The following is a 23,310-nucleotide window of genomic DNA, read 5'->3' on the forward strand; positions in this document are numbered from 1 at the left end:
GGGCGCACCGCCCCCGTCGCCCTGGAGACCCCGCGCGCCCCGCCCCGCCGCCCAATCGCCGCCGCCGCCGCCGGCGCGCGCGCGGCGCCGCGGCCAATCGGAGGGCCGGGAGGGGGGGAATGGGGGGAGCTGTGCGACGGCACCGGGGGGACGGTCCGGCGCTCTGAGCGCGGGAGAGACGTTCCGGGGAGAGAAGTGGCCGCGGAGAGAAGGCCTCGAGACGTCGCCCTGGGGCTCCTTCCTCAGGGCTGCCCCGGGCTATGGGGAGCCATGGGACGGGCTCTGCAGAGCTCTGGGACGGGCTGTGGAGAGGTATGGCCACAGGCTGTGGGGAGCTGTGACAACAGGCTGTAAGGAGCTGTGACCATGGGCTGTGAGGAGCCATGGCAATGGGCTGTGAGGAGCCGTGACCAAGGGCTGTGGGGAGTCGTGACCAAGGACTATGGGGAGCCATGGTCCTGGGCTGTGGGGTGGCCACAGCCTGTCGGGAGTGGCTGTGCACTGGAACAGGCTGCCTGGAGAGAGTGTGAAGTGTCCTTGCAGAGAAGGACTTGGGGGTGATGGGTGACAGAAGACCTCAATGTGAGCTGGCAGTGAGCAACTGAATCCTGGGATACAAGTGGATGTGGCACTTTGCAATATGGTTGAGTTTATGAGGTGGTGATCGGTCACAGGTTGGACTTGATGATCTTTGAGGTCTTTTCCAGCTGTAATGACTCAGTGATTCTGTGATTACCAGAGATGGCCACACTTGTACCAGGTGAGGCAGAGGTGACCACAGGCAGTGGCTTGGTGGGGCTACTGCCAATTTTAGGAGCTCTCTAAACACAGACACAGAGTCTGAATTTAGAACAGAAACATCGTTTGTTCTACACAGGGTGCAAGATGGAGTTTTCCAGAAATCAAGCATCCCAAGGAGTAAAAAGTTACATCTTTTATACAGTAAAATTTACATGAACCTGCCTATCCAATACATATTCTCTCTGCTCTGACAGGAGTGTTTCTGTGTTACAGACATAGAACACCACGGAGTGAATTCACCCCTGTTTGGTTTTGCAAGTTAATTGTGATGCAACAAAGACATTTCCACACGTAAGTTTTTATTTTTTCAATAAGTTGTTTAAAGTACTTCATTAAGGCATCGTATTCCCAAAGAAAATACTCCAATTATTATAATAGTTCTCATTTTTGTAAGTGAGAGCAAAACAAAACTCAGTGTTATTATACATCTGCATGTCCCCGGGGATTTCGTTGCTCTGCTCCTGATTCATGCCTGGGGGTGGTGAGAGGGGGAGGAGGAGGCAAATCAAGCGGGGAGTAATTTTCTAGAATACATTTACATTTAAGAAACTTAACATTGTAGTTAGTTGCTGCTGGCGTAATTAGTGATCGTTTCCCAGCCCTCAATGAACTCATTGAAGTATATCTGAATATAAAACCAGGGAAGTAACTCCAGCTATTATGTTGCAAAGGTCAATTTGCTGACATTTCCTGAAAATAAAGCACGATGGCTTTGGGTGGAAACACAGAACTGGTGGCGTGGCTGGGCAGGGAGGGGAGGGAGATGAGATAAAGGCTGGCCTGCAGCAGCTTGTGCAGAGCTGGGAGGAGAAAGGAAATGGCAAACATCTGGTTCTGATGTTTCTGTGCAAGGCTCTGAAGCTGAAGTGTGAATTCTGCTGACAATCCTTCAGTGCGTGGTACAAAGAACACTCAGAATACAATTTTAAAGTCTATTTAAATGAGCTCAAACGCCTAAAAACCAGCCCTCCAAATTCCAAATAAGCAGTGAGAGATGATGTTGGTTACATTAAATTCAAGATTAGGTAACAGAGTTGAAAAAGTCATCTTCTATCTTACCTAAAATAGCCCTTGAGTAACATCCCTGAGCTCCTCAAGCAGGAAATGGCCTCTGTCTGGGATTGGGGATCCTTCCATTTCTGTGCTGAATCTGTTGAACCAAGTCTCTGCAGCCTGAAAACCTTCTCACAGGTAGTTCCACAGTGCTGTGTGTCTCTGGTAGAAAAAGTGAATATCATAATGGCAAAGTGAAAACTATTATGAGAAAGCCAGTTGTGTCCTGGGTTGCATCCAAAGGAGTGTGGCCAGCAGGTCGAGGGGGGGATTCTGCCCCTCTGCTCTGCTCCTGTGAGACCTCACCTGCAGTGCTGTGTCCAGCAGCGAGGTCAGAGGAGGCCACCAAGGTGATCAGAGGGTTGGAGCAGCTCTGCTGTGAGGAAAGGCTGAGGGTCAGCCTGGAGAAGAGAAGGCTCTGGAGTGACCTAATTGTGGCCTTCCAGTACCTGAAGGGAGCTACAAGAAAGATGAAGAGAGACTTTTGACAAGGCCTGGAGTGACAGGACAAAGGGGAACAGCTTCACACTGACAGAGAGTTCAGTTAGATTAGATGTTAGGGAAAAATCTTCCCTGTGAGGGTGGTGAGGCCCTGGCAGAGGTTGCCCAGAGAAGCTGTGGCTGCCCCATCCCTGGAAGTGTCCAAGGCCAGGTTGGACGAGACTTGGAGCAACCTGGGATAGTGGAAGGTGTCCCTTCCACTAGAGGGGTTTGGAACTAAATGGTCTTTAAGGTCCCTTCCAACCCAAACCATTCTGTGATTCTGTGACTCCTCCTATGGACATTAACATCCAACCTGAAATTAAGTTTGTCTTTTTTAACTTTACTATAAAGTTTTTCAGATTGTTAAACCCAAATTAACATTCCTGGAAGGAATCCCTTCTGTACCTCTCTCTCTGGTGATGTGTAAAACCACGGGGGATTACGGAGCCGCAGTGAGGCACCACCACTTGTTACTTGATGGCAGAAGTAAGTGGGACATCTCGCAGTAATAGATTGAAATCTTTTAATGCTGCTTTGGCACGACCCAGAAGGCTCAGTGAGGGCAAGTCTTTTATTAATAGAACCTGTCCAAGTGCTCCTTTTCACCCACGGAGTAGCCGGCGGAGTTAAAGATCCTTGTTTAAAAACCACCGACGTGGTTACAATTTAGGCAAATGCAGCAAAAGTGATCTCAAATCACATGTTAAGAATATGATTCATCAAGATCTGCCCGAATTAAGGCAGGAGTGGCAGGTGCAGCTGCCAGCACAGTCACCAGATCTCAGCTCTGTCAGGCCCACGTTACTCCCTGAAACATCTGTGCTTGGGAGGATTGTTTTTTGGCAAGTCCTTAACAGAGAGAAAGGGAAAATGTTGGGGTTTGCTCGGTTTGGATCATCTGTGGGGCAGCTTTTACCCTGTTACAGTGACTGCATGGAGCTCTTATGCTTTAAGATTATTAACAAAAATATGTGTATAGTTTGGTAGTTCAAGGTGAATCCGAATAGACAGAGTTTAGATGACACAGAATTTTTTAAAACCAAACTCCACTGATTATTTCTGAAGGTGTCTTCAAGCAATCTATTGCATGAGAAATGTGGGGAGTGTGCCATATCTTGTTCCAACATTGTATTCACAAGGCTTTTCTATTTTTTCAGTTGCTTTGACTAAAATTGCAAGCTATTATTGGAAAAAAATGACATTTTTATTAAGCCATGTGTAAAAGTTCAGAGCACATCGAAAGCTTTTTGAGGAGCATAAGAATTTCCAAAAAAAGGTGACCTGATTTTGAAATAAAACATGGTGTCAGTGCAAATCCAGAAGTTGGACTGTGTGAAGTACCTGCTCCTACTCCTAAAGCTGCCAGGACTGTGTCCTTCACGTGGCAATTACACACTGATTTTTTTGACTCAGTTCTTGTATCTGACTTGCTCCAAAAATAGATCCTTTCTGCAGAAATCAGCAGACTGTATCCAACCCTTTGTAGGGGTAAATTTGATTTGTGGGCCATTTTTATTTTCAGCCACTTTTGTCTGTTCCTCTTTTTGGCAAAGGCCTCCCTTGCTCTTGGCCCTGTGTGTTCTTATGTAAAGCTTTCCCAAAGCCTTGGTGGGGTTTGTACTGCTGGGGTTTCTTTAATGTAACTTCTGGTTAAAAGCTTTTTGTCCCTACAACCTATGGTTATTATTTTTATATATATCCCATTCACAGCCTAGGGAAAAAAATAATGGCATCTAGAAGCTCGCTGGAAGTGGATATTTAAATAATAAACCTTCTTTTCTCGTATTTAAAGATTATCACCAAAGGGCTTGGTAGAATAAAACTGGAAGAGGTGGATTTAGGTTAGATGTTAGGAGGAAGTTCCTTACTCAGAGGGTGGTGAGGCCCTGGCACAGGTTGCCCAGAGAAGCTGTGGCTGCCCCATCCCTGGAAGTGTCCAAGGCCAGGTTGGACGGGGCTTGGAGCAACCTGGGATAGGGGAAGGTCGTTAGGGTTGGAAGGAACATCTGGATGTCATCCAGTCCAACCCCCCTGCTGAGGCAGGGTCACCTGGAGCAGGTGACACAGGAACATGTCCAAGTGGGTTTGGAATGTCTCCAGAGAGGGAGAATCTGTGCCCTCCCTGGGCAGCTCCAGGGTTCTGCCGCCCTCCATGGAAAGAAGTTCTTCCTCATGTTGAGGTGGAACTTTCGTGTTTCAGTTTATGGCCATTGCTCCTCATCCTGTCACTGGGCACCGCTGGAAAGGGTCTGGCACCATCCTCTGACACCCCTTGCAGGTATTTATATGGATTGCTGGGATCCCCCTCAGCCTTCTCCAGACTAACCAGGCCCAGCTTCCCCAGTCTCTCCTCATAAGGGAGGTGCTCCAGTCCCTTCAGCATCTCTGTGGCCTCTGCTGGACCCTTTCCAGCAGAAACTTGTCTCATCCTGAGGAGCCCAGAACCGGACACAGCACTCCAGGAGTGCCTCGCCAGGGCCGAGTGGAGGGGGAGGATCACCTTGGTGCCACCATCGGAGCCACGAGCTGTCCCACTATAAGTGACACCGTCGGTGCCCCCGGACCCCACAGTCCCACCGTCGGTTCCCCCCCCGCTCCCTCCCTCCTGTCCCGGCCCCGCTCGGGGCATTTCCTTGCCCCGCCCATCACCGGCTCGTCCCCTGCTCCCATTGGCCGCTCCCGCTGCCGTTGGGGCGGCGCAGCCAATGGTCGCGCGGCGCGGCGGCGCGGCAGCCAATCGTCGTGCGGCGCGGCGGCAGGGCCCGCCCTCCGAGCGGCCGGGCGGCGGGGCCGGGAGGGGCGGGGGGGCGGCGGCGCTGGAGCGGCGGGAGCGGCCATGAAGGTGAGGGGGGAGCCGTGAGGGTGAGGGGCTTTGTCCGGCGGGGAGAGCGCCTTTCCCTCTGCGGGGAGAGAGGGAGGGAGGAGGGGGCGAGCAGCGGAGGGTGACGGGGCCGGGCCCCCCGTAGGATGTCCGGGCCGGGCCTCCCCTCAGGCCGCGGCCGCCGTTCCGCTGTGAGGGGCGGCCGCGCCGGCCCCGCCGAGCTGAGGGGCCCCCGCGCTTTGTGCTGAGTCAGCAGCCGGGCAGGGCCCGGGCTGGGCCTGAGAGGGGCACAGCGGGGGCTGCCGGACCCCGGGGCGCTCCCGAGGCTCCCGGGGCTGTCGTGCTGTCAGGGGGAAAAGCTTTGCTTGGTCTAAGGGTCGAAAGAGGAAGTTTCAGTTAAAAATAATTAAAAATGCATCCCTTCCGCTGCTGTCCCGCTGCTCTGGTAGCACCCCCCGCTTGCACAGGTGTGTGGGGGACAGCGCTCGCCCTCCCGGCTCAGCTGCCTTTCTCAGCTGGAATCCTCCTCAGGTAACACCCTGACAGCCAAAAACAGCCGCAGAGAAGTTGCAACGCAGTGTTTTGCCCCTGTAGGACGCACATAAGGTGCGGAGAGAGAGGATACTCGATGGCAGCTGGCGAGGAGAGAATATGGAAGTGGAGAGTGGTGGTTTTGGTGCAGAAGTTGGCAGCGTTTTAACTGATTCTCGAGGGAGGGAGTTTTTGTTTTACCGTGTCTCATTTGTGTGTTGTGTTGGTGCCTTTCAGCACGGTCTCGTTTCTTTTGCAGAGCAATCTGAAGAGTCTAGACTCTGTAATTCAATTATCAGTTAATGACCCGAGGGCATAGGAGGAATCCACGGGTGGTGTAGATAGGTTAAGGAGAAAATTAATGCTGCCCAGGTAGCCCTATCTTAAACCTTAAAATGACTGAGTGGTTGGCAGTAAGATAAAGAGATTCTCTGTTTCATACTAACAACATTCACGCGTCCAAAGTGGGTAATGAAAAGTTCCCAAAACTATATTTATTTAGTGTTGACAGTGATGTCTGAGCAGTTGTTACAGGCTCTGGAATAAAATAGGTCTAAGAAGCAGGTGTGACACCCTCAGGCAGGGGCTGTGGTAGCAAATATCTCACGTCCCTTTAGTCATTGAGTGTTCTGCTGCTGCCTTGACCCCCCAAAATGACCACAGCTGTGTAAGGAAATGAGTTGAATTTTGACAGACTCTTTTGGTTCATTGTTTTATTTTTCTGGTATTTGTATGTGGCTTTCTCTTAAGGTGAGAAAAAGTATTTTTCAAAAGTCCCAAGTTTTATAACTCGGAGGTCTGATGGATTAAGTCATTGGTTTTCAGGTTCTGTTTCTGGAAGGTTAATTCCTCTTGCCTAATAAACTAGGATAATTATGTGTAACTTGTTTTATCCAGGAAAAATTAATATTGATCTGTTTTCTGGTTTTATTATTGAGAAGTAGAAAACAAGCCTTAGTTTGAGGATTGGATTTCATATAGAAATTAGTTACTACAGGAGTTACAGCACCATGTCACTGAGCTGACGTGCCTGTTCTGGTTGATTTGGGCTTCACAACAAGAATTACAAGTCTCAAAAGCAATTATTTTCTGTCTTTGTGCTTTGGGGAAACAAAAAGAGGCTGCTCTAGAATGAAAAAGAGAACAACTGTTAAGGGAAAAAAGTATGAAAAAATAGTTATGTTTATAGGAAGTTGTACCCCTCAGCTTCCTTCCAGAGAGAACCTGATGTGATTGTTTACCCCTCCTTTTTTTTTGAGCAGGTTTCAGGGAGCCACCTGACAGTGATTAAACATGTGACCTGAACAGCTTGGAGTCCAAATTCCACCTCTGAGTAGAATGTGCATTTTTGATAGAGAATCCAGCACTAAAGGCTTTCAAGGATAAAAAGTAGCACTATTTTTTATGTGTCTAGGATTTTTTGTAATGTTTTAAGACTGTGTGACTCAAAACTGAAACCCAGTCAAGAGAGAATAAGGTCATTTAAAGTTGTTTTAGTTCTTGTTAGACATTTTGTAAGGCAACAAAACAAGGGGCTTCAGGGAAGTCTTGAACAGCGTTTGCCTCTCAGTGAAACCAGACTGTAATTAGCTTCTAACGAAGATTGGTTTTCAAGTTTAAACCCCAGGAATGTTTTTTTAGAGAGAGTTTTGTTGTGAGTCATACAGGAGCTGGATTAGTTCTGGAGCAGATCCTGCAGGGACAGCTCTGCATTAATCAGGAGAAATCGCTGTTTCTGCCCCTCGGGTTTTGCCCCTCACCTACTACAGCCTGGCAGTCTCCTCCTTCCTTGCTCTGTGTCACCTCCTCAAATTCCTGACTCTTCTCATGGGGAATTCTGCTGGAAAAGGAGTTGTGAGTGTGAGCTCCCTGTGCCTGCGTTGGCCTCTCAGAGGCAAATCTTTCCCACCTTGGATTTCAGCTGGAGTGGAGCTCGTGGGGCTGTCACAGGATTCCTGGTGCTCTGGGAATTCACAGCACATGCTTCTGGGATGACGACAGATGGGGTGAAGCAGCTCCTCAGTAGCAAAGTCACATCTGATGGGGGCCTTCAGATATTAATTTTCTGCTCTTGCTTCTTGATGTTTCCAGGCGGGAGCTACTTCCATGTGGGCTTCCTGCTGCGGATTGCTGAATGAAGTCATGGGGACGGGAGCAGTGCGTGGCCAGCAGGCTGGATTTGGGGGAGGTGCTGGCCCATTCAGGTTTACACCAAGTACAGACTTCTCAGCATATCCAGCTCCAGCTGCAGCCAGCACTAACATTGTCTGCAAAGCCTGTGGACTTTCCTTCTCAGTTTTTAGGAAAAAGGTGAGTATATTTCCTGTTACATTGTATTTTTACCCTATGAACTAATCTGTGGCATACTGGGAGATGAGTGTGTGTTTCTCAGAAAACGAAGGCAGAAATCCAGGGAGGGAGGAAGTGCCTTGTTCTGAGGTCACAGGAAATTACTGTCAGCCAGGATTAGAAGTTAAGAGGTCTCATGTTCATTAGTCAGTGACACGATGGATCTGGGCTGACCTGGAAATTAACGGACTCTCATTTGTGAGATACAAATGTGTTGGCTTCAGGATCTTGAACATTAAAGCAGATCTGGTTTTGAAGATGGCACCAAACACAGTGGTTGAGTACTGGAAAGGACAAACTGCGTGGTGGAAAAGGTAAAAACTCACAGTATCACAGCCTCTTTCTGGGAATTCCTAGTGCAGTTCTGGTTGTTTCCTAACCAGCTTTAGAAGCTGTTGTGGTCCAGCAGCCTGTTGCTTCTTTGGGAGACAGGCAGGTGGGTTAATGCAGATAAATAAAATAGAGATTATTAATATTATTTCTGTGTACCACAGCTGTCCAGGCTCGTTATTTTGTCCCCTCAGTGACCTAATCCTCGGCAGCTCTTTCAGATGATTGTGAAGCCTCTTCCCTCCATCTCTGTGTTGTTTCCCCCTTCCCGGGTGTCCTGTTGATCACATGGCAGACTCTTTGTTGAATCAAGTGTTGTGTAGGGATGTTTTCTGAAGCTGATATTAATTTCCTAAAATCCTGAAAGCCTCAGAGAGTTTGGGTTTGTTCACAGCAGATGAAATGCTGACAGTTTGTCTATTCCAGCTTTTGTGTATTGTGAGTGTTTTGAACAAAGCTCTCTTCAGAAATGACATCTGGGCATTTGGGAGTTTTCCCTACCATGTGATTCATCACATCCGAGGCCTACTTTGCATTCTGGGAATCAGTTGAGGAAGAAGTTGAGAAGTTCTTTAAAGTTTGGGGGTTATACTCTTTTTTTCTACACATGATAAGAGCAGCAACAGTAAATGCAGAAGTGTTTTAACAGACCATAAAATTGGTTTCAGCTTTGTTTGTTGGTTAAACTGCAACTTGAGTACTTTATTCATTTGTTTATTCTTAATGTTTTTAACTGAGATTTCATATCAGCTTCAGTATTGCCATAAAAGCGAGGCACTGCCTTGGAGCACCTCAAGACTATCTGACAGGGCAGTTTTCTGGGCTTAAATCTTAAAAATTCCATATGTCACAACTGACAGTGGAAAAACTAATAGTAAATTCCATAGCCTGGAGAAGGAAGGAGCAGGGCCTGGATTTGTTTTCTGTGACCAACAGCTGAATGGCTGTTTTCTTTCCCTTTAGCACATGTGCTGTGACTGCAAGAAGGATTTTTGCTCCGTTTGTTCAGTCTCACAAGAGAACCTCCGGAGATGTTCCACCTGTCACTTGCTGCAAGAAACAGCCTTCCAGCGACCTCAGCTAATGAGATTGAAAGTGAAGGATCTGCGTCAGTACCTGATTCTCAGGAACATCCCAACAGACACCTGCAGGGAGAAGGAAGACCTGGTGGATCTGGTGCTGTGCCACCACGGATTGGGGTCGGAGCAGGACATGGACGCTGGCAGGTTGCGCTCGTCACGCTCACAGACCTCGGGGTTTTTTACTCATCCCTTTTCCATGTCTGTGTCCATGTCCAATCCAGGAGAACTTGCAAACAGAAGGGGAAGCACAGGAAGTGGAACACCTTCACGGGTACAGTAATTGCCATGTTTAATGGTGTAGCCCTGGGGGGTTTTTTTGGTTTGTTTTTGAAGTTCTGCATCGATTTTAAAATAAAACACCAATTGGTACAGTTTGGAGGGGCAGGAAAAACACCTTTTGTATCTCACACCTGAAACCAGCAGACTACTAGGAAAGGTTCCTAGTTTAGGTTAGAGGTGACTTAAACCAGTACTGATTGGTAGCAATTGAAACTTTGGAATGTCATCGTCACCTGTGATCACCTTGGTACGAAGAAAAGTGTTTTATAAGGGAATAATGTGGTTTTATTCTCAATAGTTTCATTTTGTACACAGGGCCAAACGGAAACATCTGTAAATAATGAAGAAGAAGAAAGTGCAGAAGAGCAGGTGAGAGATGAACTATCCAAAGAATAGATTTTTGGCATGTGACACCATGAAGTGTTTAGATCTCTCAGCATTTAGCCTCATGCTCTGGTTCTTCCAGAGTTCGCCATGTCAGGCAATGAATGTCTGCACATACTCACTTTGAAAATAATTAAACTTTAGCCAAGCTGCTGCAGCCTCATGTAGCTCCAGATGTGGGGCTCTGAGCTTATCAGGACATTAAAACCATACAACTGATGTGTTTCAGACCCCTGGACTGTCCAGGAAGCGAGCGAGGGCGTCGCTGTCCGACATTTCAAGCCTGGAAGACATCGAAGGGTTGAGTGTTCGGCAGCTGAAGGAAATACTGGCCTGTAACTTTGTCAACTACTCAGGATGCTGTGAGAAATGGGAACTTGTGGAAAAAGTCAGCAGACTGTACAGAGAGAGCGAGGAAAACCACAAGACACGTAGGTTTATACTTTGTTCTCACTTTCTTAAGACTGTGCGTTTTCTGGTTTCTGGTGTTTGGTTCTGCCAGCAGGACTTGGTGTCTGACTTGGAACGCCTGGAAAGTGGGTTTTAGCAATGCAAGGTGCTCCTAGAGTAGCTGAACATGGCTCTAGTGATTAAACGAAGCTTTCCAGGGTTGTGCTGGTTTTTCTGAGACTCTTTTCCAAAGCCTGGAGAGCTCAGCTTTCACAGGGAAGGTAAAATTGCACAACTGAGAACCGGTTCCTCAGAGAACATGAAACTTGGCACCTCCATGTGCTTCGCTGGGTTTCAGAGGGCATGAGCCAGAGCTGTGCAGGCCAGGGCAGTTCAGCTCTGTCACTGCAGAGCAGAATTAAAAGCTACAGTGGCAAAAGTCCAGGTGGTTTGGTCTGAGTCCATGTTTTCAGGGCGAGGTGGTTCTGTGGCTGCAGCTCAGTGACTGGGGTTGTTCTACTTCTGTTCCACACAGCAGCTGGAGTCTTTCACTTGTGTGGTTACAGAATATCCACAGACCAACTCCTGCTCACACAGACAGAGCTTGAAAAAAAAAAATCTTTAAACTTAGGATTTTTAGTTTTTTCACCATGGTCTGATGGAACATTCAATTATTGATGAGGATGTTGGCTATTTGCAACGAAACCTGACACGTTTTGTTCAGTTCTGCCACCTTTATGGCCTACTTAGGGCTTCCACTTCTTAGTCTGCTTTATTATTATTGTGTTTAATCTTCTGAGGAAAATGTTCTGCCAAACACTGAGCTCTGGGACGGAAAACCAACATGCTCTGAATTTTAATCCAGCATGTTATTTCAGTCATTATATTCTGAACTGAAAATGGTTTTCTGAGTTTAAAGAATGGAGCTAAATAGGGGGATGTTCACTGAGGGACTTTCTAGTGCTTTTAGAGGAACAGAGACTAATTCTTAGCTGGGGATTAGAAAAACTCTTGTGAGGAGGGAGCAGCACGGGAGTGCAGCGTGGCCGGGCTGGAACTGCCCAGGTCCTGCAGGGCCCAGGGGCGCCTGACCCATCTCTGTTGGGTTTCAGAGGGTGAGAAGATGCAGCTGAACGAGGACGACGACAACCTGTGCCGGATCTGCATGGACGCGGTGATCGACTGCGTGCTGCTGGAGTGCGGCCACATGGTCACCTGCACCAAGTGCGGGAAGCGCATGAGCGAGTGCCCCATCTGCCGCCAGTACGTCGTGCGCGCCGTGCACGTCTTCAAGTCCTAAGCCAGCCCCGGCTCCCCGTGGGCAGCAGTGCCGAGCCCCTGCAGCCCTCAGCTCCTCAGTTCTCAGTTAAACATGGCCATTTGAGCACCAGGGTCTGGAGTTTGTGAAAGTTTTTTCTACCCCCCCTCCTGCAGGGCAGGGCTGGGCAGGCCGAGGCCAGGCCTGTGTGCAGGGCTGGCGCTGACCCGATCACCCTGTTGTTGACTGTTGGAGTCAAAACTGTTTACAACAGTTCTTGCTCTCTTCTGAAGAATCTCCTTACATGTTCAGCACTCGGCAAGTGGTCAGCAAACACCTCTGCTTGAGCCTGTGATAGCCTGTGGTGTTCTTAGTGCATTAGAAGCAATGAATATATCAGTTGAATATTCAGCTTTTCTCTAACTCTAGAATGTACCTGTCCCGACACGGTGCCGGGGTCGGGCATGGCTGTAGGAAGCACTGCCATGAACTGTACCTGCACAGAAGCCCTTAAGCAATCTGGCTTTGTGCTGATTGCTCCTTCTGAATGTCTGTCATGACACAATGTGCTGTCTTGGCTGTTCTCTGTCAATGTACAAAACACTCCGTCACTTTGCAGGGCTCAGGGGCTGCACAGGGCTCTGCCAGGTGGGCTCCAAAAACCAGTTACTGGGTGGTTTTGGGTTTAGGAAGAAAATATATTTTTTAAAAGGGGTATTCTAGCAAACCATATTAGTGTGGTCCTTAATCCGCTCATGCCTGTTGTAACTATTACTCTGTGATGATTGTATTCCATGTGCCGACAGCCTGTTACTGTGAACACTGATCAGGGTCACCACCTCCTGCTGCTAACGTGGAATGTGTGGCATTACTGACCTTAACTGGGGAGGGGGCAGTTGGGAGCAGGGAAAGGAAACAGGTTTTGTTTAAAAACCTCCTGTTCAGAGACTTTCACCCAAGGCTGAGTCACCAAAACCAGCTTCCCAGGGGCTACTGGGGGCCCTGTGTTGCTGCCAGCCCTTGGCCCAGGGCTGAGCTGGGCTTTGTACCATCAGCACAGGTACAGGTCCTCTTGGAGCAGGAATTGTGTGGTCCTTGTAGGATATCTGTGAGTACCTGGGGAACAGAGGGGCAAGGGTAGGTCTTCTTGGGGATCCATGAGGATCCCTGTGGCCAAGCTTGGCCATGACAGAGTGGTTGAGTTCTCTGTAAAAAAAGAGGTGAAGAAGGACCCTGTCTCTCCAGTACAGTTATTCTTTAAGTTGATTAACATAGGAACAGTTTCTGTTTTGATTTGCCATGTGCCAGCAAAGTACCAGAGTCAGGGCTGGGCTTTGCTAGAACTGTAGGAGCTGAGGACTTGTCCCTCTGCTGCACTGGCACTGGCTCTGCTTTTTGTGAACAGTTAAGTTGGTGTGAAAGAGAGAAAGTTGCTCCTTCTCACACCAAACACAGCTCCAAGCTCTGCTGGGTATTTTTCAGAAGGGAGCAAACCTCTCAATGGCTTTATTTTTTAGAAGTAACTTTTTAATGGTACTTAATTCCTGGAGTCTGTCCAGCAGGGGGGCTAATGAAGACAGACATGCCCTCGGTGTTATTTCCATGCTGCTCATTAGCCACTCAAGCTTAATAAAGATTGGTGATGGGCTCCACCAGCCTCTGTCTCTTTTTTTTTTAACCAGCCCTGGAAGTGGTGATTACTCTGCTCAGGCTTTAATGCTTGAGATGTCAGTGCTCCTCAAGCTCACCCTGGGCAGATCCCTGCTGGGGGAAGGCAGAAGTGGATGTTTTGCTGTTTCCTCAGTAAAAAAGGCTTGGAATATTCTCAGAGAATGGGACAAAGACCACACACTCACTGCAGCCACTCCCCACCCTGGACAGCCCCAGCTCACCTTCCCCAGCCCCACAGGGGAACAGAAACGCGCAGAACCAGCACCTCTTTTTGTACAATTGTTTATACAAATTCAACAAAGGTAAAACTGCATCAGGAAGGTCTACGAAAACAACACCGTACAACAATGGCACTTATGAATGCAGAATTTTACAATCAGGAAATAACCATGTTATAAACCTTAAATGAGAACTCAACTCACACTTCAAAGAAAGAGAGACTACGTTTGACCATTTATTCTACTGCTGGACTCACTGTATAAATTAATTTTATATTGAGTACAAGAGCTCATGCTACAGAGTGAAACCCTCCTATGTGCAAAAGCTGAAATTGGAATTTTTTTAAAATTTTGAGAAAAAGGTGATTTCTATACAGATAAAAGTGTTTTACTTCAACTATAATTTACACCTTATTTCCACAACATGCTTATGTCACTTCTGAAGTATACAAAGCAGGATATAAACTTCCATTAAAACATGCTTTAAGTTGAAAGTATGAACCTACTTTTCCTGACCTGGGCACGTTTGTAGATAGATACTGTCTACGAAGTATAGGTTAAGTTCTCGCCTACCATAAGTAAAGATAAAAATTGGCAATCAAAACCGAAACACTGGTAATGCATTCAAACATTGCATAAATAATTTTTAAACAATTTTTGTACAAAAATAGTTCTGCATAATGTAAGATGTAACAAAACAAAACGTGTTAAGAAGGCAGAAATGCAGTGCGTGGTCCACTTGAATGACACCAACTTTTTTTTTTTTTCTTGTTTTAAGAAATGAAAAGCAGAAATCAAATTTACACTACCAAGCACATGCTGTGGTACTTTAAATAACAGTATTTCTTGGAGCTCAGTCCTCTTCCGGGTGTGAACAATTATCATCAGTAACAGTCGCCTTATGAATTTGCATAAGAGCCAGTGCAGGACATCCCAGGTGGACTGAATTAGTGGCACAAGTTGAAATTCTTAACATGGGTAGTTTCGCGTTGTTCTCGACAAGAGTTGTAAAATCCAATCGCGGCCTTTTCTGATATTCCAAGTTCCCAATTGAAAATAAAATCCCTACGTGTTCTTAGTCCCTTCCCCCCCTCGCCCCAGTATTTACACGAGTCCTTTAACTAACTCAGTTTTTGCAGAAGTTTTTCTTCCACTTGCCCGAACTGGACACTTACGGACATTTCCGCTATGAACTGCTCGCAGCCCTCCTTCGTCACTTGCTTGCAGTACCTCAGGTCGATCTGGCAGATATTCCCACAACGTTTGAAGTAGGACAGGCACTGGTCAGTGACCTTATTGCAGTCTGGGGGGGGAACAAAGGGCAGGAATTAACAGCCTGGCTTGGTTTGTTCTCAAACACGAGGACTGTTTATCCCGTATCCCGACCGCGGTCAGTCCTTTGTGCCCCTCCCATGGAATCCCAGGCTGCTCCATCGCCCATCTCAATCCCCACAGTTGTTGTGTAACCCGGGGGATAAATCCAAGCAGCCAGATGTGCAGAGTGCTGGACAATCCCCTGGGAGGATGAGCGTGTGCAGCGCCCGGCTCAGATCACGCACGGTACCACTCACAGCTGCCACAGAGGGGGTGACTGCCCTGGCAGCTGGGGGAGCCCGGGGAGAGGCCATTTACACCAGCAGCACATCCAGCTGCTGCCCAGGATGGGGGAGTTACACCAGGGCAGGGAAGAGCTGGATCAAACCCCTCACACAAGCCCAACACCACGGGCACTTCCCCTCCCCCTGTGTGTCCCTTACCTGATAAATTAATTTCCGTTAACGAATCCCGCGTGGTGGTTCCGACCGCGGTCAGCAGGTTAATAGACTGATCTGTCACGTGGTTACAGTAACTGAGATTGAGTTTGGAGAGCAGAGGCATGTGCCTGATGATCAGCCGCAGAGAGGCGTCTGTGATATCCAGCCCCGCCAGGCGCAGCTCCACGATGTTCCGTAGCTTGCTCCGGTTGTCGATCTGACCTGGAGAGTGGAGGCAGCAGGTCAGTGCCCCGAGTCCCACCCGCACTGCCAACATCTGCAGGCCTATGAAATGCACCGTGACACACAACACTGCTGCCCTAGGTCAACTTCACACCCTTCTGCCTGTCTGGAGCTTTGGAGGGGACATCAGCAGGAACACTTGTCTATTTTTGGAACAGGCACGTGGACAAAGCCACCCCCTGATTTCAAAACAAAAGGGATGAAAGTAACTGCAGGGACCCAGCGGAATTACAAGTCGGGAATAAGCAGTAGGCTGTGCAGTGCATGCCAGAAAGCAGATCCGATTTGCTCAAAATTTCACCTGAGCTGAAATCCGGGCGAATGTGGCATGACCCACAGAACTGCTCCTTCCCTGAACTGGAAGAAAGTGTTTCCATACTCTCTAAAGTACACCCGTTGCAGCCTGAAGAGAAGAAAGTCAGACAGAAAACCAGCACAGTGGCTCAGGTGATGGTTCAGCAGCCAGAGAACATCCCTGTCACCCTGGGGCTCCAGCCAGGAGGTGCTGCAAGTCACTGCCTCGAACACCCCATGGGTCAGCACAGCCCCAGCCCCGCCGCTGCCGCTCCGGGGGCTCCTGCCCGTTTGCTCCGAGGGGACGCAGCAGCAGGACACGCCCCAGGGGCTGGGATGGGGCTCCCACACTCTCCTCTCCCGTTACCTGGCCGGTTGTCCGTGGGCGGCGACAGGAGGTCTCTCATTTGTGCGTCTTTCAGTCCCTCTGCCCACTGCACGTCCAGAGTCCGCAGCAAAGGACAACTGGAGCTGCAAAGTGCTGACACTGCTATCCATGAGCACCCTGATAACAGCAGGTCCCGCAGACCTGCAGAGACACAAGAGGATTGAGTGTGTGGCCTTCCCAGAGACATCCCAGTGATCTCTGCTACCAAAGGCTGGACAACACTCCCAGCGCTTCAGGACAAGCAGGGACCCCGTGAGCCTCCTCCTGCCCAGCTCTCCATCTCTCCCACCACCTGGAACTCCCCAGCTGCGGGTGACCATCACCAGCCCCTCTGCTCATCACCTCAGCACAGGCCCTTTCCACCTGCTGGCCAAGACCTGCCTCAAATTATTTTAAGCAAACATGTCAAATAATTTTGGGCCCATTTTAACCTGCTAATGCTTCATTTTTCCATATTTACACCCCACCCAGGAGAATCTACTCCTCCCCTATGACACCCAATCCCTGTAGACCTTCCCCACAGGTTGCAGTTTAGATACAAACTGGTTTGCTAAACTTGGTGATCAAAACACATCACTTACCTGGTAGTCTGTTGATAAGCCAACTCAGCTGCTTTTTAGATATATTTGTCCAGCTAAGATCAAGAGTTACAGGCTGTCTCCTAATAATGCCACTAAGCATAAGTGGAGTGATGGATTTACAATGGTTTAAATCTATTTTGGTCCATAATCTTTTGTCACAGCACCTACCCAAAAAGAAAAAAAGCCAACAGCACTTTATTTGGCACTTGTTTGGATTTCCACAGGGCTTTAAAAGTGTCATTAAACAGTAGGAAAAACTACAGCAGTTAACTGAAAATAGCAAAAATAAGGCCTAGTGATGCTAAGATAAGCACAACCCCACACAATGTTACATAAGTTTCAAGTTTCTCCATCAAATACATCCTGCAATAAAGCATGGAATTATTTCCAGAGAATTACAAGTGTCAACAACTTCAGATCCCATTTTAAGTCATCCCAGCACTTAAATGAAATCCATTTTCTAGCTTGACGACAAGCCACTGCTTCTTCCTTACCTTCTGACTATGAAGCCTGGTTTTAAATAATACCCTCATGATTTCCCCTGTGCTTTCCTTACTTAAAACCAGCGGATTTGGTAAAACAGATCCCCTCCTCTCCTGTTCTGTGTGTTTGTGTTATTTCTCTCCATGTGGCTTATGCATTTTTTCGCTCTCTTTATGGTTTTCTAAGGGCAACAACATCAAGTCCTGATGAGTGTGCAGGAATCTGCATTTTCTCAGGTTTTTTTCTGTTAGCAAATACCGTATTTAAGTGGAAAATGCATTTACAGCTTTCAGCGACACCAAGAAGCTCCACAAACTGCCTCACTGAATTATCAACCTCTCAACTTGTCTGGACACAAGTTTTGTTGTGCTAGAAAGGAGCCTGTTACAGTCTGTCCATGTGAGCATATGCAGGAACCAGGGACGAGTCACAACAGCCACGAGGCTTCACTGCAGGTTCAGTGAAACCTGTAAATCTGTGCACTAAAGCTGCTGCTGCCGAGCAGCCACTGACTGTGTCAGGGCTCACACAGGTACCCCGAGCACAGGGGACATGCTGTGAGTAAGCACCATGAACAAAGGATCCCTCCATGACATGCTCTGCTGGCTCAGAACACAGGGAACAGGTTTGTTCTCCGTGTACCCTCCACAGGGAGACAATCAGCACGGCCCTTGTGAGGAGCACACCGGGGGCACGGCAGGGTCCTCACTATCTCAACAGATATTTAATAGCTGAACTGAACAAACGTTGGCCATCAGCAAGTCCTGGGGCAGAATGACACCAGACTGGCTGTTCCAGCAGCAGGAACACTGTGGTGTGTGACTGCAGGACAGGCTGCTCCCGAGCCCGGCAGGCTGACACCGAGGCTGACACAGCTCCCATCAGAAATGCTGGGAACTGCTGTTTCTGAGAAAGCACCATGAGATGTGAGACATGCTGCTTCTCCAGCCACTGCTGGTCACCCCTTCTCCTCAGGCTCACCAGCGATTCAGGGACAGCTCTCTCCAGGAGACATCAGTGCCTCCCTCACCCGCTGCCCTGCCGTGCCCATCCCACCACACACACGACCCAGCTCGTTCCCCGCCCTCCTTACCATCTGTTCCAGGTCTTGCAAACTCTCATACAGATGCACAAGTCTCTATGACTGAGGTAGCTAAAGACAGCCATCCAGACTTCCCTCTGCATCACGTGGGCTGCCCCATCATCCAGGGGGAGCGAGTCCGGAGGGGGGCTGATGGGAGGAGGCCGGATAACGTGCCGCTCCATCTGGATGCATTTGGGGGGCGAGAGCGAGGGCGGGGGCCGGGTGATCCCGCGGGGTGTGCTGCGCAGGCTGGGGATGAGCTGGTGCCTCAGCTCCCGGGGGGTCCCATTCAAGCCTTTGCTGAACCTGTGGAGTCTCTCGCTGTTGTTCAACGCACGCTTGGGTTCCTCGTTCTCGCTCTCGGGTTCGGATTTGATGGGTTGGTGGTTCTCATTGGCAAGGCTGTTCTCGGTTTTTTGGATCTCCTGGTTAAGCTCCTTGCTGAGCTCCTTGCTCAGTTCCTTGTTGGGAAGCCGCCTTTTCCTCCTCATCTTGAACTTCTTCTTGTCCCTGGGCTCGGCGCCCTCCGTGCTGGGCCCCGCGGTGGGCGAGCTGGACCGCGACTGGTCGCTGTCCTTGGACCTGGGAGGTGCCTCTGGCAGCTCATCCTCAGGCTCCTGCTTGAGGCGCCGCAGGGGCTTGATCATGGCAGTTCGGTCATCTGGAGCCTTCCACGATCGCCGCTGGAAGGGAAGAGACAAGGGCTGACTATTGGAGCGAGAACGTTCCCAGCAGCACTTCCCTTCCCTTCCCGTGCGGATGCTCCGCACAGGGAGCCCTGCCCGGGGGGGCCAGGCCGCCTGCCAGCGCTGGGCCCCACCCATCCCAGCACCAGGAACATCCACCGGCCAAAGGGATCAAGTTCAGGTGCCAACATGGATGAGCAGTCCAGCTATTGGCTCGCTGGGCTCCAGGAGTGATAAATGGATTTATTCACCCTGCAGAATCCTGCAGATTCCAGGGCCTCTCCCATTACCCAGTGGACCATTTATCCACTGAAGATCAGCAGCTTTGTCCCCAGTGAGCCAGAACCACCCAGGCTTGGCAGACAGTCACTGGGCATCCAATTCAAATTCTGCCCCAGCGCCCTCATTCCAAAGGGTCATTTCTGAAAACTGTGGAATTGCAGTTCCTGACCCACAGTGTGGCTGGGCCTGCAGAACCTCCTTCAGTGACCTTCAGCTGCTCCCTTACACCCTTACCAAAATCTGCCCATCCTCACACACCACTGCCTCCAATGCCTGCAGAACAGGGAATGTGACTGACACTCCTGATGCACCTTGGGCTGCTGAGCCCTCCTGCTGCCACCAGCCCCATGTGGCTCACAGGGCTCTGTTGGCACCTTCCTCCTGCCCCAGACCCTGCTCACAACAGCAAACTGCTCCGCACTTGCTCCCATGAATCCCATCTCCCTTCCATGCACACCAGGCAGTGTTTAAGACACATGAACCCAGACCTCAGAAGGTTTCAAGTCTAATCTGATCACTCCAAGCAAGAAAGAGCTGTTAAAATGAAGTAGCTCTAATAAGAGATCTGGGCTGGCAAGAAGAGGGGAAGTGCTGTGAACACTGTTGTTTTAGAAGGCTCCTGGTTTTGCTTTCCCAATAAACTAATTGGATCAGGTCAGTGGCTGTGCTCCCTCTCGTGCTTCAGCCTGCGGAGAAAGCTGATCACCCTGCCTTTAAATTAACATATTATAAAGGGAGAGGTCACAGTAAGTTAATGACAGGTTAGAATAAAAACATTACAACATCAGCCCAGTGGCAGTTTGCAGCAGCCCTCACACAGGGCACTGATGAGCACTCTGCTTAAAGGCACTGGAGTTCTGATCCTGCCAGGCTGAGAGAGGGGAGCAGTACCTGTGTGCCAGGCCATCCCTGGGGGGTCAGCAGGGACCCCAGGCATGTGCTGTGGTACACACTGCTGAGGGGCTGTGTGTCAAGGGCAGTATTCACCCACACAGGAAGAGCCAAACACCAGTACAGAAACAGAACTTTTTTCCTTGGGTCATCAAAACACAGCTGGTTGCTGTATTTTAATATGGGACACCAGAGGAGAAAATGTAAAACAAGACATGCAGCTAAACTACCCTGGAGTTAAAGGTTTATGTGAGAGAGATTCTGTGATTTCAAGATGTAAATGGGATAATAAGTGCCTGCAGTGACACAAGGACATGACTGAGAAACTGGCTCACCACTGAGCTCACGTGAGAAGGGACTAAAAGGGATTGAGAATCTACCTATTAAAAAGGCAAAGTACCTTCTTCCTGAAGTTTGTCATTTCAGCTGTTGGAAGAAAGAAAAGTAAAATCCCCAACACAAACATCTGTTGTGCTGTCTGAGAAGGTTTGGGAGTCCAAAGGGATGGGAAAGAGGGAGCATGGCCAGCAAGCAGTAATGCATGAACTGGTACTGTGAATTTTGCTCTTTCACTCCACCAAAGCTGCCCCAAGCCCTACACTTGCCATCCTGCAGCATTCCCACTGTCTGACCTTGCAGGACTGTGACTCCCACTCCTGGTGAGCTCCACATGCAACACAAATCCAGCCCGATTCTGACTGTACAGCCATCAGTCATGAGACAAATCTGAGCCTCTGCAAACCAGCAGCTTGGAATCCATATGACATTCAGAGTGTCCCTGCCTGGCCCAAGAGCCCTGACTGTCACATCCAGGGACAAGCTTCCACAAGGCTGCTGGGAGCAGCCCCTGCTCCCTGCAGGCACCAGAAGGTGTCATTTCCAAAGTTCCCAGTGTGGCACATTCCCAAATCAGCCCCAAAACAGCTGCCAGGCGCCACCACGTGGAGAAAGATGAAAAGGTTTCCATGAAAAATTCATTTTCACCTTGTTCCTACTCTGAGCACCTTGCAAAGATTTCTCAGTTAAAGTGGGTTTTCTAGTATTTTGAATAAAACAACAGCCATATCCCAATGTTTTCAGCCTCTGAACATCAACCCAAGAGTCACTGCTCCAGCCACTGTCCTGTCAGACCAGCAGACTTCACAAAGGAATGTAAAACATCGCAGTTCCTTTGGGAACAACCTGGGATTCAGGATGAGCTCTGAGCCCCAGCCAGCCCACGGAAGGGGTGTTGTGCCTTACCCGCTTTCTCATGGTGGGTTCCTGGGACTTCTCGAATTTCCTTTTCCTCCACAGATGCACCTCGTCGGACTTTCTCCTCAGGATTGAGTCAACTGGAGCCTTTTTGGAATGTTCCTCCGATTTCCGCCTGGGAGTTTCCTCGCAGTCCCCTTTCCGTTTCGCAGCATCTGTCACTTCCTTGTTGTCTCTGTTAATTTTCTGCTCCTTCAGCAACGAGCCCGGGAGATTTGATGCGTATTTGAATCCTGGTCCGCGCTTTTGCTTGTACACCAGAGAGACACAAAACACAAGCCAACTTTATACCTTATGCATCTCTCAGCTCCTCAAGCTGCCACCAACACTCTGCTGGGTTGGTCTCTTTGTAACACACAGAATGATTATCAAGGGTTAAAGTTTCAGCCTTGGTAAAGTTATTTTTCTAACGACACACTTGCAAGTGTCTGTCTCAGTTTGCAAAGAAATAAAGTTTCACTAATTCCAACAGAGACTCTGGGTTTTGCATAATTGCTTCTGAATTTTTAACCTACTGTAAAGAATTTTCCTTGTTGAAATTAACGTGCAGCAGTGCACAGAACTAACCTAAATATTCCCCAGGTTCCGGGAGAAGCGTTGCCACATGGAACAAGAATACAAAACCAGAATCATCATGGGATCATCACAGAATCCTGGGATGCTCTGGGTTGGAAGGGACCTTAAAGATCACCTAGTTCCAACCCTCCACCATGGGTAATTAAGCACAAAACCAAAAGCTGGTATTGGGCAAAATTATATTTACAAGCCAGAGGGGACGCTTGAGATTTTGTATCTCATTCCAGCACCACTTATTCCCATTAAACTCACTTTTCCAGTTTTCCCTGCATGGTTGCACTTTGGACACTCCCAGCAGTTCGGCAGCTCATCGTTAACCACACCATCCGATTCCTTCACCTGTGGGAGAGACACAACTCCATTCACAGTCGTGCTGAAAAAGCTGCACGATCATTCCAAGGCATTCTGTACAGCTCATTGTTTTCTTGGATCAACTGCTGCCCTCCCAAGGGCTGAGCAGAGACACCCTGAGCAGTGCAGGTGCTGCACCAGACCTGGGTCCTGCACAGCCCCCCTGCTGCTGCTGACAACAGGAAGGAAGGCACTCTGGCCAAAGGGGCACCTGACAAAGGGTTCAGCTCTGGGCTTTTTATGAAGGTCAGTGCCAACCCCAGTTAACACATTCTGCTTTTGGAAAAACACCCCAACAGCCCAAACCAACCCCCAAACCCCAGGACTGCAGTCACAGCATCTCCACACATCCTCCCACACCATGTATTTGCACATCCCAATCCCGAGTCCCCTCCCGGTGAGGCACAGGCTGATCCTTCCACAGGCAGGATTTCTCCCATACACGTTCTCACATACATTAATCCCATTGGGCATTTTTAGCAGCAAAGCTCCCTGCACTGTAATCAAGTGTTCCTTAAAATACTTTTCTTTCTGGATCAGAACTAGCAGTCCCAGGCCTCCAGCCCTTAAGCCCATGTGCCAGTGGGAATGGTGGCTGCCAAGTCAGCTCGACAACAGGCACGTTTGTTCACAAGACCGGACACATGGAGGCATTTTTAGGGTTTCTCACACCCCCAGATCCTCAGCCAGTGTAAGGGAGAGAACGGCTGACAACTCCACTACCTCTGAGACTGACATTTTGCTTTCTGAAAGAAAGCTCAGTGTTTTATGCTCAGTGTTGTTACACTCCAAT

At 49.0% G+C, this 23,310-nt stretch overlaps 2 protein-coding genes across 11 annotated transcripts in view; one reads left to right on the forward strand and one right to left on the reverse strand.

The window, feature by feature from the left end:
* Positions 1-144: 144 nt before the first annotated feature.
* RNF34 (ring finger protein 34) lies at positions 145-13,413 on the forward strand. 3 transcript variants are annotated; one of them, XM_027651974.1, is made up of 7 exons: positions 145-312; positions 996-1,092; positions 7,781-7,999; positions 9,332-9,721; positions 10,045-10,098; positions 10,343-10,544; positions 11,616-13,413. In XM_027651974.1, the coding sequence occupies exons 3-7, from the start codon at positions 7,796-7,798 to the stop codon at positions 11,801-11,803; spliced, it is 1,038 nt and encodes a 345-aa protein (XP_027507775.1). In that variant the 5' UTR covers positions 145-312; positions 996-1,092; positions 7,781-7,795; the 3' UTR covers positions 11,804-13,413. The 3 variants fall into 3 exon arrangements, with proteins under 3 accessions (XP_027507775.1, XP_027507777.1, XP_027507774.1); XM_027651976.1 differs by having other exon boundaries at positions 1,015-1,092; XM_027651973.1 differs by lacking the exons at positions 145-312; positions 996-1,092 and adding an exon at positions 5,129-5,179.
* A 285-nt stretch (positions 13,414-13,698) lies between these two features.
* KDM2B (lysine demethylase 2B) overlaps positions 13,699-23,310 on the reverse strand; it is a 116,424-nt gene continuing 106,812 nt past the window's right edge. For 5 of the 8 annotated variants that reach the window (XM_027651969.1, XM_027651965.1, XM_027651967.1 and 2 more), the window contains 8 exons: positions 22,419-22,505; positions 21,579-21,848; positions 18,487-19,160; positions 16,911-17,074; positions 16,309-16,470; positions 15,949-16,050; positions 15,408-15,626; positions 13,699-14,953 (listed from right to left, as the gene is read on the reverse strand). In XM_027651969.1, coding sequence (XP_027507770.1) covers positions 14,772-14,953; positions 15,408-15,626; positions 15,949-16,050; positions 16,309-16,470; positions 16,911-17,074; positions 18,487-19,160; positions 21,579-21,848; positions 22,419-22,505 — 1,860 coding nt within the window. In that variant the 3' untranslated portion in view covers positions 13,699-14,771. The remainder of the gene's footprint in view (positions 14,954-15,407; positions 15,627-15,948; positions 16,051-16,308; positions 16,471-16,910; positions 17,075-18,486; positions 19,161-21,578; positions 21,849-22,418; positions 22,506-23,310) is intronic. The other 3 variants (XM_027651966.1, XM_027651972.1, XM_027651968.1) reach the window with 3 other exon arrangements.

The sequence above is a fragment of the Corapipo altera genome, unplaced genomic scaffold, assembly GCF_003945725.1.
Source record: "Corapipo altera isolate COAL_440 unplaced genomic scaffold, ASM394572v1 67, whole genome shotgun sequence".
NCBI classification, from domain to species: Eukaryota; Metazoa; Chordata; class Aves; order Passeriformes; family Pipridae; genus Corapipo; species Corapipo altera.

Coding starts and splice junctions, on each gene's coding strand:
- RNF34 (XM_027651973.1), top strand. Junction 8,000..9,331: donor TCTCAGTTTTTAGGAAAAAG/GTGAGTATATTT, acceptor CTTTCCCTTTAG/CACATGTGCTGTGACTGCAA. Junction 9,722..10,044: donor GAAGTGGAACACCTTCACGG/GTACAGTAATTG, acceptor TTTTGTACACAG/GGCCAAACGGAAACATCTGT.